The sequence below is a fragment of the Phoxinus phoxinus genome, assembly GCF_949152265.1.
Source record: "Phoxinus phoxinus genome assembly, chromosome: 22".
Classification (NCBI taxonomy): domain Eukaryota; kingdom Metazoa; phylum Chordata; class Actinopteri; order Cypriniformes; family Leuciscidae; genus Phoxinus; species Phoxinus phoxinus.
In genome coordinates this window covers 12,958,305-12,975,876 of record NC_136897.1, presented here as the reverse complement: position 1 = coordinate 12,975,876, position 17,572 = coordinate 12,958,305, and the positions used below count along the sequence as shown (strand labels likewise).

Sequence of the window (17,572 nt, the reverse complement as noted above, 5' to 3'; positions counted from 1 at the left end):
TGAAAGGAGAATGTATGTGTGTGTGTGTGAGAGTAGAATTGTATGTATGTGAAAGGAGGATGCATGTGTGTGTGTGTGTGTGAGAGTAGAAATGTATGTATGTGAAAGGAGGATGTATGTGTTTGTGTGAGAGTAGAAATGTATGTGCGTGTGTGTGTGTGTGTGCGTGTGTGTGTGTGTGTGTGTGTGTGTGCGTGCGTGTGTGTGTGTGTGTGTGTGAGAGAGAGAGAGTAGAAATGTATGTATGTGAAAGGATAATGTACTGTATGTGTGTGAGAGTAGAATAATGATTTTTGGCTTGTTTGGCTCTACATAAATTTTCAATCAAATTGTTATGACTACAATATGAATTATATCACACATATATATATATCGATTCAGTGGTAATTTGATCTAATATTTGATGTTTTTTTTTAAATGTTGTAGATAGGGCTGTCAATCGATATATATATTTTTTTAATCGTGATTAATCGTATTAAATGTACCTTAAATTAATACTTTTCAAGTTTGTAATACTCTAATCATTATGAGCATGGATAAATATGGATGCTTTATGCAAATGTATGTTTATTATTGAAACCATAGTCAATATAGAGCATGAAGACGAGACATGTTTCAAAGGTCATAGATGTTTTTCAAAGAACTTATTCATGACCAGGCTCCCATTACTTCTCTTTCTTTGCACTGAGCAATGTACTAAAACAAACATGTTTAGATTTTTGTAGCAGCTCTTCTGAAAAATGCTAAATGTACATTTATTATTATTTTAATTATTCTCAATAAAACTGTTTTCATTGGTATATTTTACTGTTTCTGTTGTCAAACAACGGAATGAATATGAAATAGTGACTGAAACGCGACCCATTAAGACATAACCAGCTCTCCCTTCCAAGATGTTAATCTGCACAACAATCCTGATAATCGAGCAGTCGTCTGATGAAATCAAATACACATAAGATAAAGACAATATCTGTGCTGTGATTTCGGCTATACGTGCCTGTAAAATTAGAGAAGCAACATACAGTAATATCTGTTTAACTGAATTAAAGCACTGCTCCTCTCTGCTGTGCGAGACAGAGAGAGAGAGAGAGAGAGAGAGAGAGAGAGAGAGAGAGAGAGAGAGAGAGAGAGAGAGAGAGAGAGAGAGAGAGAGAGAGAGAGAGAGAGAGAGAGCGAGCGAGCACACGCGTGCTGGGAGAGCAGTACCGGCTATTCTCAGAAACTAAATAAGGTTTGGGCGCTTTTTTGAAGGGGAAAAAAACCGCTAAAGGGGTCTGCAATGTCACTAAGTTGGCAACACTGTATCTCCATTTCTCCAACTAGGGGTTGGGCCCTCAAACAGAAAATACGCGCTGCGTTAATCGCGCATTAAAAAATTGCGTTAACGCGTTAACTTTGACAGCCCTAGTTGTAGATTTAAGTAGCAACCTGAGATTCAATGAAATTATTGAATATATTTTGAGACAAGGGTCTTATGATTTTGAGATTTGTTCAAGGTGCAACAAAATGCAACAGTTTTTCAATAACGGGAGAATATGTAAAAGTATGGTATGTGGGGTAAAAGGCTGTCGGGGACAATAATTAACATGATAATAAATAGCTGGCTGACTTTTTCCTTTGTTGACATGACATGCTTAAATTCAGATGGTAAATATCATATATTAGGCTGGGTTTCCACCTTAGAGATAATTGCCATGTTTATAATGAAACCATCATATTAAAAAAATAATATGATATTAATTTGATCATATAATAAAACAATTTATTGTTCCTACTGTAAATCTATATTAAATCACTATGGGATCTCCTTCAATGCTTTCAGAATCTTTACTTTTTTTAAATAATTGTGTTTCAGTATTTTAAAATATATTAGCATATTTTAATGACTTAAAATTTTTATTTAAATTATTTTATCGATCAAAATAAACAGAAAATAGTACAAACTTTGCTAAAGGGATTGTTTTGAACAAGTATTTACTTAGACTTATTTACTTATTCAAAACATATTATTTTGCCTAAAGCATTTGCATAAAAACTGTGTGCCTTTTGCCATGATGATGAACCTTTTAACCCGTGTGTGGGCTAAAAGGCAAACCTTGCCACCTCATACATTAACACGATTTTTAAACAAAACAAACCACTTTTTATGATCTATTTTCACACAAAATCGTTCGCTCCATCAATGTTCAATAAAAACATATATATGTGTTCTGCAATCATACACTATGGGAGCAGTGAAAAGAACATTTTTCTTAAGGTGTGTCTTTAGCCCTGTTGTGTTTTCTTAAGGTGGCCCTGTGTATATGAATTCCACTGTTGACAAATGCATTTAACTGTAATCAACTTGACTTGTACCTTGACCAGCTCTGACAGGATGATCTCATACTGGTTGCCGAGGTCTTTGAGATGACTGAGCTGCTGCTCTTTGGCTGTTTTCATGTACCTATCGATGTCCTGCAGTGCTGCTTCTGCACCTTCCTGCGTCTGGCATCTGTCTACAGCCTGAGAGGCCAACAGATACACTCCACTTTCACACCACTGGTTCACCTGCCAACATACAAACACAGATGCACATTAATGCATCTATTTGTCCTGGACGCCATTTAAATCACAGTAAAGTAAACTGTGCAGGTTATCTAATTTGTTAATATTTTAACCCCAAACCCAAACCAAAAGCGAACGCATTCTCAGTCTCATCGAGCTGCACTAACAACCTGAGACAACCCCAAAACACGTAATGAATAAAGCTAGCTCTGCTATATTAACATTATTTTCATTTATGAATTTGTATACATTTTTTATAATACAAATCATTTTATTTATTCATTTTACAACACGCAGTAGAGGCCAAAAGTGATGTCCGACCTAAAAAAAATATTTATTAAATATTTGGTATGCATGTTGTGAAGTTGTGCATGGAGTGGGAGTGTAAAACTATAACATCTTATCATTTGTCATGACGCAATAAAACATACCGAATTGTGCTGACGTCATTTTTGGCCAATACCAGTCTTACACTCATTATTCCCAGCCTATAATTCAATAACTATGTGGCGCGTATTAGCAACAGTATATTATTAATGTTATTTTGTGGCCAGATGGAAGGAGCTGTCCTCTGCAAACTAAGGAGGATATTGTTGATATGGCTAAATCTAGTCAGTCGGTTTTTGGATGTTGAAAGTGTTCATGCTCTCAGCATTTTTAAAGTCCTGAGTCCCTTGACCTTAAAGCCACTGAAACTTTCTTGAAATTATAAACCTGAATTGTGATGAGTCATGCAGGTCATCCAATGAAGCATAACTTTGGGAGGATTGGAAAGAAGTTAAGCAGGACACATGAATAAAATGTAGTCAATGCCCAGGAGAATGGCTGTTATAATCAAAAACAAGGGATAAGCAACAAAATATTAATAACTGATTACTTTGTAGTCAATTTATGTTTTTTTTCCTGTGAGCTTTTTCTTTTTTTTTGCATAATCCAATAAAACACATTTTTAATTATATCCTGGAGTTATAGCCAAATAATTTAGTCATTTTAATGCCTTGTGTATTCTTCTTTCTGATATAACACTTAATAACACTTAATTCAATATATATTATCATAAAAAGTCTTATTGTTTTTTAAATTTCATTTCGTAAATGTATTTGTCTTCTGACAACCTGCAAGTCATCTCTTAATATCACCCATCTATCATGTCCTCAATCATCCCACATGAAAACTCGGTAACACTATATTCTGATGGTCCCTTTTAACGTTCTGTTGACTATAAGTAGCTTTGCAATTAGATGTCAGCTAACTCTCATTAGATTATTAATAGACTGTCTGCTTAATAACTCTTTATTGTTGATGATCCTCCAACAGACTTTCTACTGACTACAAGTAACTTTGTAACTACATGTCAACTTATTCAAACCCTAACCTACCAGTCTACTAATACTCTACTAACACTATAATGAGAGTTAGTAGACATGTAGGTGCAACATTACTTATAGTCAACAGAATGTGTTAAAGGGACCATCAAAATAAAGTCGAAAACTCAAAATTAAGGTGCCTGTGTGGTATTTGTGTCACAAACCTCGTCGATTCCTTTGTGGATTTCAAGTGATTTGGTTAGAATGTCACTTTTCTTTTTGGCCTCATTGCTGAAGTCATCACAGACCCGACGCAGTTCGACACACTTTGGGAGGATTGAGTCTACGGCGTAATGGTTGCTTTGAATGAGCTGGTCCCCGTGCTGAGCGTGAAGCTGAGCTTTCTCCAAGGACTCCTGTACAGATCAGTAAACGCATTAAACAGAATATGAACGATGTACACTGCTATCTTGACTATTATTATTACTACAGTCTTGTAACAGTCAAGTCAAGTCAAGTCACCTTTATATATAGCGCTTTATACAATAAAGTTTCAAAGCAGCTTTACAGTTCATAAGTTCAGCTTTAGTAACTCCGTGCTTTCAAACATCTGCACTTTCTTATCATTTTGACAAAGGCGATGCAAAAGTATGCATTGTCTTTCTAGATAAGATGGTTGATTTAGTTAAGCTAGTTAAAATCGCAGTGGTGACACCAGCAAACCAACATTCCATGTTAGGGACCAGCATTCAAAACATATGGTGATTGTGCTGATTTAAATATGCTTAAAAAAAGAAACATAAACTGTCTGTAAACAATGCAAATGTATGTGTGTGTGTTGTTTTTTGTGGTGGGGCCAGTGATTTGGGAAAGTAAACATGTAAATTAGTGGTTTAACCAGCAAAAAACACCAAATAATTGAGCTATTAAACTGAATGTGGTGCTTTGCATATCAGGCCTGGTCTTAGATTCAAAATATTTTGACCTGAGCTTTGTCCTCCAAGGTTTTCAGTTCCCCAAGTAGGTGATCGACCCGGGCCACACAGTCCCCGGTGTCAGACAGTCCCAATAACGCTTCCATCAGGCCATCCAGAGAAACTTTCACCTGATGCAATGGATAAAACACACCAATTTCAACTTGATTGACTGGACAACTAAGTCGAGCACAATTGAGCACATCCATTTGAGAGTACCTCTCTGAAGTCCTGCTCAAAGTGCCGTAACTGTAAGCACTGCTCTAATTTGAGGTGATGCCTCGACCAGAACTGTTCAAACGCATTCTCCGTCTCATCGAGCTGTGCTAACAACCTGAGACAAACAAACCAACAAACGCTTTTACAGTGTGAATGTCAGAGGAGCTAGAGTGAATTAGATTTCACAGAGGAAGGTTAGATGACACTAGGCTTTAAAGAATAATAACAGAACTGTAACAAGAACTACACAAGTCTAAAACCTGATAAACGAGCTGTACAAATGGAGGAAATGCCACAAAAGTCAACTCAGTATGTAAACAAAATAACTTTTATTTTAATGCTCCTGGTTATATTGTGAAGTTTAAATATTTTTCAATCTTTCAATTCAAACTAAGACATTTCAATCAATCTCTATTTGCATTTCCAATGGTTAAAATCCCTTACAAAGTGATTATTCTGTTTTGCTGTCAAGTACGAATGTCACTTAGTGGCTCAGAAATGTGTTACATTATAGTTCTGCTTAAGCTACCATCGTCATTAATGGTGTGACTTTTTGTGTGTGGCGAAACCTTTTTACACACCTCTCAACGGTTGTTTGGTTCTCGACCTCGTCTGGATTCAAAACGTGGCTCTCGGTTTTGCTGGCCTGGTCTTTGATACAGGACAGCAGAGTATGACCTTGTTTTACTGCCAATTTGAGCTCTTCCTGTCCAGAAAAAAGAAATATGGCATTTAATACTGATTGATTCTGCATATATGCAAAAACAGACATAATCAAGATAAATACAGATGGTGTTTTGTTGCTCCACTATGGGAGAAACTGAACATCAATGAACCGATAAAAGGTAACTGACCAATTGCACAGACACGAGCAATAAAATAAAGGACACAATTATAACAACAAGGATTAAACAAATCATATGATAACATAAGAAGCGCTGTTCCATAGATGTGGATGGCTACCTTGAGCTTATCGTGTTTTTCGGTGTGTGTGATAAGCAAATCTTTGGTGCACTGCACGTCATTGGGAAGCTCGGTTTCTGCCAGGTCAGTTCCAAACTGCTGAAGCATCTGTGCTGTGCTCTTCACTGTTAACGCAAAGTTCTCAATGGCCTAGGACACAACATTTTGAATTATATACTTAAAAAAAATAAAATCTAAATCTACTCCACAGTATATTATAGTATTTTGAAATTAAATTGTAGACTGAATTCAAAATCTGTAAAAAACAATACAGTATATTTTCATTTAAAGTCATGTTAATAAGCTAATTAAGGCTTTGTTTATTAATATTAAAAAAACTTCTCACTGTGCGATGGTGAATCCATTGACTGTGGCAATATTCCAGGCTTCCCCCCAGGTCACAGGTCAGCTGGCCTTTGTCAATGTAGCCGTGCAAGTCTGACAGGGAATTTAGCATAACAATCTACAAGAGAAGAAAAAGTAAAGAAAAAACATTTACATACATAATATATGGAAGTGTATTTACGCCAAATATTTGTGTACTCTTTGGGAACAGAAACTAATTGTTTCTCTCATGTTACTTTAAAGACAAAGACAGTGTATTGTGTATTGCCACAACCACAGACCACGCAGACACAAACGTTCATTTTCGCAGGAACTACCGTAGTATTTTCACAACCTGTGGTAGGCTGCTTAAAGTATTTCAGCAGCCTACCACAGCCTGCAAACATTTTACAAGACATATATGGTAAAAAAAACGGTCGCAGAGGAAGGTTAAAAGAAAATTCTGGGTTTGGAAGTTTAAAAGCATACATGTAAAGCTTATAATTTTGTTCTTCTGTTAGAATGGGTGTATGATTTGAGCGGTAAAATTGTTTACATTATTTTTACGGTCATTTTGGGGTTTAAGAGTTTATGGTGTACAGTAACATTATAATGGCAACAAAGAGGTACAATTTTATATAACTTTACACAAAAGAGTTTAATTATCAACTTTTCACACTAAAATTATGCCATCACATTGAAATCACTTTTATTGTGGATGTAGTATTAAAACGTTATATTTTTTATTTTAACTCTTTCCCTACCACGTTTTTTTTTTCAAGTTGCCAGCCACCATTTTCATTATTTGTTGTCTGAACATGCAATAATCAAAAGAAAGAAAAGAGCATCTGCTTTAAAAAAGCTTCATTCTAGCTTCATGCCTTCTTTTTTTATCAACACTGAATGTGGGTAAGTTTCAAGAAAGCAACATTTTGAGCAAAAAAGCAGAGAAAATCGCGTTTTTGTCAAAGACTACATCCAGATCATTTTCAGAACGATGTTTAAAACATACATGGAGTAGATCGAGTCCATCGACACCCGAAATGCTTGGGTCGACATTTCATTCATTAACATTAGGCAGTTTGATTTATTATGCTGTTTAATGTCGGTGATCGTGTTATTTTTACATATGCATTATGATTACATGTGATATCTTGTTCCTGCTTCTTCTTCGCCTGTGTTTTGATCAAGAGATTCAGTACTCTTTCAGAAGATGTCTAATAGCGCCCCCTACCGTAACAGTGAAAACACGGAAAGCCGGAAAATTCCGTCACTGTGGGGGAAAGAGTTAACTCGTATAAAGTAAACCAACCCATTTCACTTCCATTGTAAAATACAGAGTGTCTATTTACACTGTAAGACTGGAAAAACTGTAAGAACTGGAAAAGAGGGCTACTCTCTGAAAAAAAAGGAAATTAACACTTGAACTCTCTTGCTATATTACCATCCCCATTCGAGACACGATCATACTTGAGTTGATCACCAACTTGATCATAATTTACACATCATTTCCTTCACCCATCCCTATCTGAATTCACCCAAAAATATATATGGTTTAATATGAACAATTATCATACAGTATTATACATGTTTGGTATTATTTGAAATGTCTCAGTGCGACTGGTACAAAGGTCTCATTCCCACAGAAGGTGTGGAGAGTTTAGAGATATCTTGTTAACTCCTGTGGGTGTGCCCCCATGTAAATCAACTTCTGTCCCCAGTAAGTCTGGGACGGTGATTAATGCAAATTCCCACTGTGAACTCATGTTTACATTTGAAAAGAGGTTTCTGCTTTGGTCGGAGTATTTGGGAAGATGCTGAAGAAGGCTCGTGGCGATTTGTAACTCAAATTAGTCCGTGATGCGGAGTATAGGCAGGATGTGTGTATAACGTCAGGTTCGCATCTTCTCTCTTTATTCCAGAGCATTTGATGTATTGTATTTATTATCTTTGAACTGATTATGAAATTGGCATGATAAATTGGCATAATAAATTGTTACATTTGATTTTATTCCGACTGACTCTGAAATTGTTTTCCCAAGTAGATTAAACGGATTCGTATGTTACCGTAACTTTTGCGTCAGATTAGTGACGACTAATATTTGCCGCTAATTCAAGTGTACGTGTTTTGCAAAGAGAAGAAGTGAATTTTCTGTTAGGGCAGCAAAAGTGCAGCTTGACTAATCTAAATCTGTGTGTGTCTTAAATCTGTTTTTATTTAATGTTACTTTAGATAAGTGTACGTGGGAAACCAGGGCATAACCAATCCAAAGCTATTATAAGACAAGTAAAGTTGGTTGACTTATATCAGTAGTGGCCATACCTCTACTTAAGTAAACGTTACTTTAATTTGAAGTGTATGCAATCACGGAGGCTATACCAAAGTATCTTTGATTGTGTAAGTCTGAATGCGACCGATCTCAGGTATATAGCAATTACGTACCTCTGTTTAGTGACCGAAGCTGGCGAGCTTGTGATCGTGAGACCCACGTTAAAGGGGTGGTTGAATATGATTTCCCTTTTCTAACTTTAGTTAGTGTATAATGTTGCTGTTTAAGCATTAGGCATTAGCTTTTTTGACACGACCAAACCATTCCACCTTACTGAATTGCATAGCAGCCTGCTTGTGCTTTCGAACACTTTCGAAACACTTTCAAACGCTCCCGTGAGTTGATAATTTTAGCCAATCACAGACATATCCGATGAACGCGTGGACACAATGGCCAATCAGAGGTGTTTCCGCTCAACAGCGCTCAAAGCGTCACATTTTTAAAAATTCAGTACCGACTTGGTACCGAAGTCGGTATTTTTGACAATTCTCATATAACATCTATTGTAAATATATAGTAAATCTATTTGCAGGAAGTGTGAAGAAAATAAGAGACAAAGTTTCAGAACTAACACTAAATCTGGAATACTATCAATCTAATGCATCTGCAGATGTATACCACAGTGCAACCTTCATTTCCTTAGCGTCTCAAGAGAAATTGCATGCAGATGATAATCTCATGCACTAGCATACAATATACAAAAGCAAGGTGGCATTTACTGAATTCACACATTGCCACTGCTTTGATGACAAGCAGCTGTAAAGCACATCCTCCTTCTAAAGTTCTGTTAAAACAGGGTTGGAGGATAACACCCTTTCAGACATGCATAAAACAACAGGGTGACAGGCTGTGTTAATAATTTAGCGGATGAGTGATCATGGTTACAAACACTCCAGAGGAGCCCTGCGCGTCATATGGCGAATGAACAGACATGCTGAGGGTCCAGACAGACAAAAGCATGCTTACCGGTACCTTCAATTTGAAGTCATCCCTATGTAACCGCATACTGACATCAGCGATGGCCCTCTGGAGGAGGCGGGAAGGTTTCAGAACCAGAACAAGCTGTAGATTTCCAGGAAAGGATCCCTTTTGGTCATGAAAGGAAATGAAACATATAAGCAAAAATAAATGTTTGTCTCATTTCCTTAACAATTCTGTGGCATTAACTACTGTATATATATATATACTTTGTGAGACCATATACTTCCAACCTATTCTGTATTTGAAACTTTTCAAATGAATTTATAAAATTAGTGTATATATATATATATATATAAAAAGGTAAAATTTATGTATATTACATTTAAAATTTACATTAAAAAAAAAGAAGTAAAAAAAACAGGCCAAAATAATATACATTTTTGAATGTTACTCCATTGTAAAAAATGAAATGACAAAACAATTATTGTTATTGTAATAACACTTACTGTATGTACTGTAAATAAAAAAGTAGTATTTATTAAAATTGTAAAAAATATACAATTACTTTACTAATTCTAATAATAAACTTAATAAACGCTGAAGTTTTTCAAGGTCAAACGCTATCAAACGCTGCTGTCACTGAAGCAAATGGAGACATCAACTTTCACATTTTTTTATGCTTATAAAATAAAAAAATATTAGATATTGTTAGTTATTATTAAATGATAAAAAAAATATGAAAAAATGAATTCCAGCACAGCGCTGCAACAACCATAATGAAATGAACCTTCACCATAGATAATGCTTTAAAATGAATCCTGTTAGAGATCTACATACGAGTTGCTGGTTATGCTCAACCAGAGGATCAACAAGATTTGTTATATTCAGGGATTCGATTATGTACCTTGTTTGTTTGTTTCTAAAGTTGAAGCAATCAAATTAAAAAACTGTTCTGTATTAACGGATATGATGAGACTCGAGTGAGTGAAATACGCACACAATTTCCCACCAAAACCCTCCTGCTATAGCTTTAAAACATAAACACTTATAATAGGCTCACCATAGTGAATCAGGGTAAGACAAAAATAAGTTTTGGAAGAAGTATAAGTATAATCTGTATCTGTAAACATCATGTTGAAGAGCTGTTCTAACATCATAAAGCTTCAGCAAGAGCCTGTACAAACCGCTATCCGCGACAGAGAAGTGATCGCTGAGTTCCATTTGTCCTTCCTGCGGTCCAGGATGATGATGAAGCCGATGCTAGCAGCATCCATGCTGAAAGATGAAGAACACAACTTTAAGACACAAATCAAACATTTCAGAGTACTGTAATTTGCCTGTATTTACAGTTGGTTTCACTACACGTACTATTTGATCACAATAAAGCTTACAAAGATAAATGAGGTTTCACCTTGGTATGCTGGTCAGGTATGTGACAACATTAACGAATTCTTCATCCGTCACCTCGTTAAAACCTGAGAACTCTGGGAAGGTGATGATAGGAGATCCATCTTTTCCTCTTCCTCCTGCAAATATTTAGTGTCTAGTTAACTTAGTTATGCATTCTAAGAAAAAGAAGGTTTGAAATATTAAATGGCACTCTGTGGTACTTTAAAATCATTTGTCTTTTCAAACAACATTTGTTTGTAATCTTGATGAGCCCTATGGTGTGTGTTCACTGTTCACAGACCAAGTATTCATTTTTGGTGTTATGATTGACACCATTCACATTTAAACGGAAACTATGCACAATGTGTGAAGGTGCATGCAGCAGACACTTGGTGTGAGGGGATACAACCATGACCTACTTTTTTTCTTATACACTTACCCCCGGATTCACAGACAAGGTTTAAGATTATTCCCAGACTAAACTGCATGTTTGAGCTGTTTTAACTGAAAGCAACTTGCACTTGCGTATCTTAAAATATGTTAGTGCCATTGTTTTGTCTCAAGATGCACACCAGTAATGTTTTTTTCTAAGGCACGTTTATAAAAGCTACTTTAAATGTCCTAATTGAACTAAGGCCTAATTCTGGCTTAATCTAAACCCTGTCTGTGAAACTGGGCCTAAGGGCACAGCTTTCAAATATACTTCTTTCATTTCTGTTTAAATGGGACATGCATCGGGAATTGTCCTCAAAATAATTCTTAAGTATTCATCGCACACTTCTACTTTTTATTTGACTTATTTTATTCAAATTGAATTCACATATTTATTTGATTTGAGAAAACAAGAACCACAACTCCTTTCAACCACAAGGGGGCGACAATGGTATGAGATTAAGTTATGAGTTATGAGATGAGCTATTGAGTTCTGACACTGACACGTCCATCAAATATTATGAGACTACATACTGATTCTAAAAAATGTTTGTTAAATTTTTAACAACAAATCGGACAAAAAGAGACCTTAATAAAAATGAAACTTTATTTAATATATTACATAAAATGTATATATTATCATACTTACACACTGTAAAAAGTGATCAGTTGAATTAACTTAAAAAAAGTGAGGAAACCCGTTGCCTTAAAATGTAATAAATAAGCCATGCGTAATTGAAAAAAGTTAGGCGGGATTGTCAAGTTCACATAACATTGCAATTTTACACATTACTACATTACTACATTTTAAGGCAACAGGTTTCGTCACTGTTTGTGAACTGATGACATTTACAGTGCATATATTTACTTACATTTGTTATGATGTTTACACTACAAAACCATTAGCCTAAATTCATTATTATTGATGTACATTTGAGGCATATATTTGTGTTAGGTTTTAATTTTACTTGATACAATCTAATATGTAAGGGACAAGAGCATATATATATATATATATATATATACTTTTGATGAATATTTTGTTGTTTTTATTATGAAGGGGGAGGTGCCTGTGTTGCATGGTTATGTTTGTAAATTTATAACCTTTAAGGGTTATAAGTACATGTTATCAATCAATCGTAATTTTATGACGTGTTCTGTTTAAATGTAGACAAGAGACAATCTAAATAAAATATTTTGTCTTTTTTAAACACATGTCATATTTTCATTATGAGCTCAAACAGTAAAAAAAAACCTGCTTTAGGATCTCCAAAATTACTATAATATATCATTTTAAATAATTAAAATACTTTTAGCAAAATATTCGCCACTGTCCCAGTCAGTACGTAATCGCCTCATTTAACAGTGATTCTTCTCGTGCATTGTGTTCATTCCTGAGGGATATTCTGGAGAAAGATGTGTTTGTTTGCAGTAATGAGGCAGGTCCACTCAGATGTCACATGTTCATCCATTTTTAGACTTTAGATGCCACAACTACTGGGTGATGTATAGTTTTTTTTATATATATATTTACAAACCACACACATCCCCCAGCTCACATCCACCAAATCATTTGTCTTCAATGTAAAACCTACACTACCAGTCAAAAGTTTTAGATTGGTAAAATTATTTATGTTTTTAAAATAAGTTAATTTTGCTCATCAAGGCTGCATTTATTTTATTAAAAATACAACAACAAAAAACAGTAATATTGTGAAATATTACAATATAAAACCGCTGTTTTCTATGTGAATATAGAGTAAAGTGTAATTTATTCCTGTGATCAAAGCTGATTTTTCATCATCATTACTCCAGTCTTCAGTGTCACATGACCCTTCAGAAATCACTCTAATATGATGATTTGATGCTCAAGAAACATTTCTCATTATTATCAATGTTAAAAACCGTTATTAACATTCTTTGAGTCTTTGATGAATAGAAAGTTCAAAAGAACAGCATTTATCTGAAATGGAAAGCTTTTGTAACATTAAACACTACCGTTCAAAAGGCGTCAGAAAATGTTTAATTTTATTTTTTGGGGGAAAGAAATAAAATAAATCAATACTTTTATTCATCAAGGAATCATTAAATTGATCAATAGTTACAGTAAAGACATTTATAATGTTACAAAAGATTCTATTTTAAAACAAATGCTGTTCTTTTGAACTTTCTATTCGTTAAAGAATCCTGAAAAAATGTGTACACGACTGTTTTCAACATTGATAATAATAGTGAATATTTTTTGAGCATCAAATCCGCATATTAGAATGATTTCTGAAGGGTCATGTGACACTGAAGACTGGAGTAATGATGCTGAAAAATCAGCTTTGATCACAGGAATAAATTACATTATAAAATATATTAGCATAGAAAACATAATATTTAACAATATTACTGTCTTTAAAATAAAAATAGATGAGCCTTGGTGAGCAAAAGCGACTTATTTTAAAAACTTTAAAAATCTTACCGTTCGAAAACTTTTGACTGGTATAGTGTACTTTGTGGTTTAATGATTTCACAGATTTGAATGACACCTAGGACGCTTCATTTCTGATCGCCCGTGATTCACAGAGACCTAATAGATGACACCATGATTTTCAGCGGAAAACAGCACTCAGGACAAGAGGAGTCAGCTAAATAGACTGCTGGGATTGTTTTGAACCGTAACATTACGTAAGCCGTGCAGTTTTGATGGCTGGTGCAGGCTTCTTGGCAGATGAGAAGACAGGGAGGCAAGCCAGGCCTCAGGAGATCTGACTGGGATGTGAAGGAATGGAAAAGCTCTCTAAAGAGCAGCGAGTCTGCATTTATGATGTCCCTCCCACTTACATCAGTTCAGCGTGTAAGTTTTTCCACCCTGTTTGAAAAGAGATCTGCGTGTGCTAAAAGCAGTAAACACTTCTGTTTTATTAGTTAATATTAATTGTTTTGCATAGTTAATTACCCCTCAGTACCACCCGGCAGCTTCACAACCAAGGCTGGTTAAAATTCATTAAAAGTAGAGTCAATATAGAATATATGTGTCGCAAACAGCTGTTTTTATCTCTGACGGTTGCCTAATCGTTTCATTTTCATCGGTGACAATAAAGGATTAGTTCATTTCAAAGTGATAATTCTGTCATCATTTACTCACCCGCAAGTTGTCTTACCAACGTAAGGATGTCGGTAACCAGACAGTTGATAGACTTCCATAGTATTTTTTTTCCAACTATGGGGTCCATCAACTGTCTGGTTACCGACATTCTTCAAAATATCTTCTTTTGTGTTCAACAGAAGAAAGAAATTCATACAGGTTTGAAACAACTTGAGGGTGAGTAAATGATGACAGAATTTTCATTTTGAAGTGAACTATTCCTTTAAGCAGGATGGTGGCGTAGCCTAGTGGCTAAAAGCATTAGCTGGTAAACAAAAAAGATTTAGGTTCAAACAGGGTAAGAAAAAAACCTCACCAAAGTAATTTAACACTGTAAGTGTTCATTTAAATAAACTGGTTTAATTAGGAACTGTAAAATTTTACATATGTACACGTTACATATTTAAATTATGCATAATTACATGCAACTAACACTAAACCAAACCTTAAGTCTAACCCTAACCCTATAAGCACATGCAGTTAATTAATATTACTATATATATAATTACACTGTAACAAGGACAACTCAAAACACGTTATTAAACGTATTTTGTCATTTCAACCTTTTGATAATGATAATGTTAGTTCATCTATAACAGTATTATAGGGATGCAGCAATATTAACATTTTAGCTGATACAGATAAGCGGATAATTATTTTCAAGTTATGCCTGATAACCAATAAATGGCCAATATTAAAATTCCATATTATTTTATGTAAATTAATAAAAACATATTAAAATTTTTACAGAACAACCTCACCGGCAGAAATTTCTCAAGTCTCAAGTATTTTTATTATTATTATTATTATTATTTTCAAGCGCAGACACATCTTTCTGGTGATAAAAAAATTATAAAATAATAATAATAATAATCAGGTGAATTAGGCATTATAATTTTACAATATGAAAAACGGATATTGATTTTGAAATTTGCTAAATATTACATTTAACTTGGCTTTTAACTTATTTAAAAAGTTTTTAAAGATTAACGTTGATTGAACATTAGTTAGGAGCAAAGATAATCCAAATTTAAAAATAGTGGAAACTATTTTAAAACTATTTAAACATGCACAATTATATATCCAATACCGACCAAGACTGATAAATTGGCAAATATCAGCAGATAATCAATATGGAATGGATAAATTGTGCATGGTACTGGCATTACAAACAAAATCATGTTTCTTGTGATAGATTTAATTTCACTCAGTAAAAGAGACAGTGTCATAGTGAGTGAAACAATGTTCTGTGCTGTTTGACAATTTTCTCAATTCATGAACTATCATCAAATATGTCCTTGGATATTTCTCTATTCATTTTTATATAATATTCAGCATGGGAAAACGAGACAGCAGAAGCCTATTTTCTCTGATTTGAAGTGCTAATGAGCATCTGAGGAAATGGAGGGCTGTGGGAATTGCACAACAGGACTAACATGATGTGATTTGTGAGCAAGAGCATCAATTAACTGCCACCACAGAAACCTGACCCACGTTCTTCCGATAAAGGGTCAAGGTTCAAAAGCATCACCAACAGCGAGTGAGCAGGGAAGTGCATTGCTTTTGAAAAAAATAAAAATAAAAACAATAAGCCTTTTTATCCCAACCTAAAGAGCAAATAGACATTCATATCTCACCTGAAAGAAGAGCAAATTGCCTGTGAAGTTGTTCAATTATATCGACAGCCAGTAATGGCCTGATCTCCTGCTGCATAATCTCATCTGTGAGGAAAGAGAAGAAAGAACAGGGGCAAATAAAATCACTGCGACATGCATATAACTTTGTAAAAATCATGTTCAGGATAACCATAAGATACAGTGATACAGTGCATCAGTAGCTCGACCCTTAAGAGTGAGCGTCTGCTCTGGAAGGAGTTTCCCCTGTACAGCTGCTTCCTTAGAGACGACCTTTAGCCATCAACACAGCCTCTGGTTTGTATCCGTTCATCAGGGAAGAGCTCCTTCAAACAAGCCATTCTTTTATGCCTTTGGCTTTACAAAAGAGCACTCGAGCGCTACTATTCTCTACTGATCTGCAGTGGGTCACCCTAAATCCCGATGAAGTCTGTAGACGAACAAAAGCTCCTCTGTGCACGTACACAAAAGACTGCATTAACATTGACTTCTCTTTATCAGACCCTGTTAGATCTTGTGAGGAAACTTGCTGTAGGCTACAAACAACGTTGATGGGTTACTAGTTACTACTGAAATTTTGGGATGTATTCGGTGTGCGTTGATGTTAGAAAGTCTTGAGGCAATGAATTGAAGTTAATATCCTGAAGCCACTAGTCAAAATGTTTGACGGGTGGTGTGCCGTAAACCACAGAACAACCTTAGCTTACTGAACATGTTTCAAGTTTTTTTTCTTAGGTGCTCACACATCCTTCTGGAGTGTGTTCTACAGGAAAAACAATGTGCGTCAAGGAGCATGTGAAAACCAGATGTTATCAACTGGCAGTGGAGTCACAACCATTGATATGTACTGTACATGAAAGAAGCCAAAGACTTCCCCAGTGGAAAGTCACAGTGGCTGGGTCGTACAGGACCACTCCCATGGCAGAAAAAAACAAACACTGAAACTTTTTTTGCAAATATATTTTAAAACATTAGCAAAATAAAAATAACAATTACTCATTTATAATGCAAAATGTTGATAATTTACTTGTTTTTTGTTCAATAATTAGGGACAGGCATTAAGGTGGTTTAGATGGTACTTATCAGACAGTTACCATTTTATATTACCAGGGATCTATTCATTAAATTTGGAGTGCCACAAGGGTCTGTGTTAGGCCCTCTGCTATTGTCAATATATGCTGCAGCCCCTTGGTAAAATTATTAGAAAACAAGGAATTAGTTTCCACTGTTATGCCGATAACAAAGCTACGGAATGTGTAATCTGTTTCTGATGCAGAAAAGCTGCAAGGATTCTTAAAATATGATCATATAACCCCAATTTTATTATCTCTACACTGGTTACCTATTAAGTTCCCGTATTGATTACAAAGTATTGCTACTGACCTATAAGGCCCTAAATGGT

The 17,572-nt window shown here is 35.1% G+C and overlaps 1 protein-coding gene across 1 annotated transcript in view; it reads right to left on the bottom strand.

Annotated features, from left to right (window-relative positions):
* The window catches only part of mcf2l2 (MCF.2 cell line derived transforming sequence-like 2), an 81,827-nt gene that overhangs the window by 43,974 nt on the left and 20,281 nt on the right, over positions 1 to 17,572 (bottom strand). Inside the window, 11 exon segments of the mRNA XM_079597206.1 lie at positions 2,356 to 2,547; positions 4,076 to 4,267; positions 4,837 to 4,956; positions 5,045 to 5,159; positions 5,626 to 5,750; positions 6,008 to 6,157; positions 6,354 to 6,470; positions 9,628 to 9,747; positions 10,767 to 10,857; positions 10,994 to 11,108; positions 16,174 to 16,257. Of these exon segments, the coding sequence (XP_079453332.1) occupies positions 2,356 to 2,547; positions 4,076 to 4,267; positions 4,837 to 4,956; positions 5,045 to 5,159; positions 5,626 to 5,750; positions 6,008 to 6,157; positions 6,354 to 6,470; positions 9,628 to 9,747; positions 10,767 to 10,857; positions 10,994 to 11,108; positions 16,174 to 16,257 (1,421 nt within the window).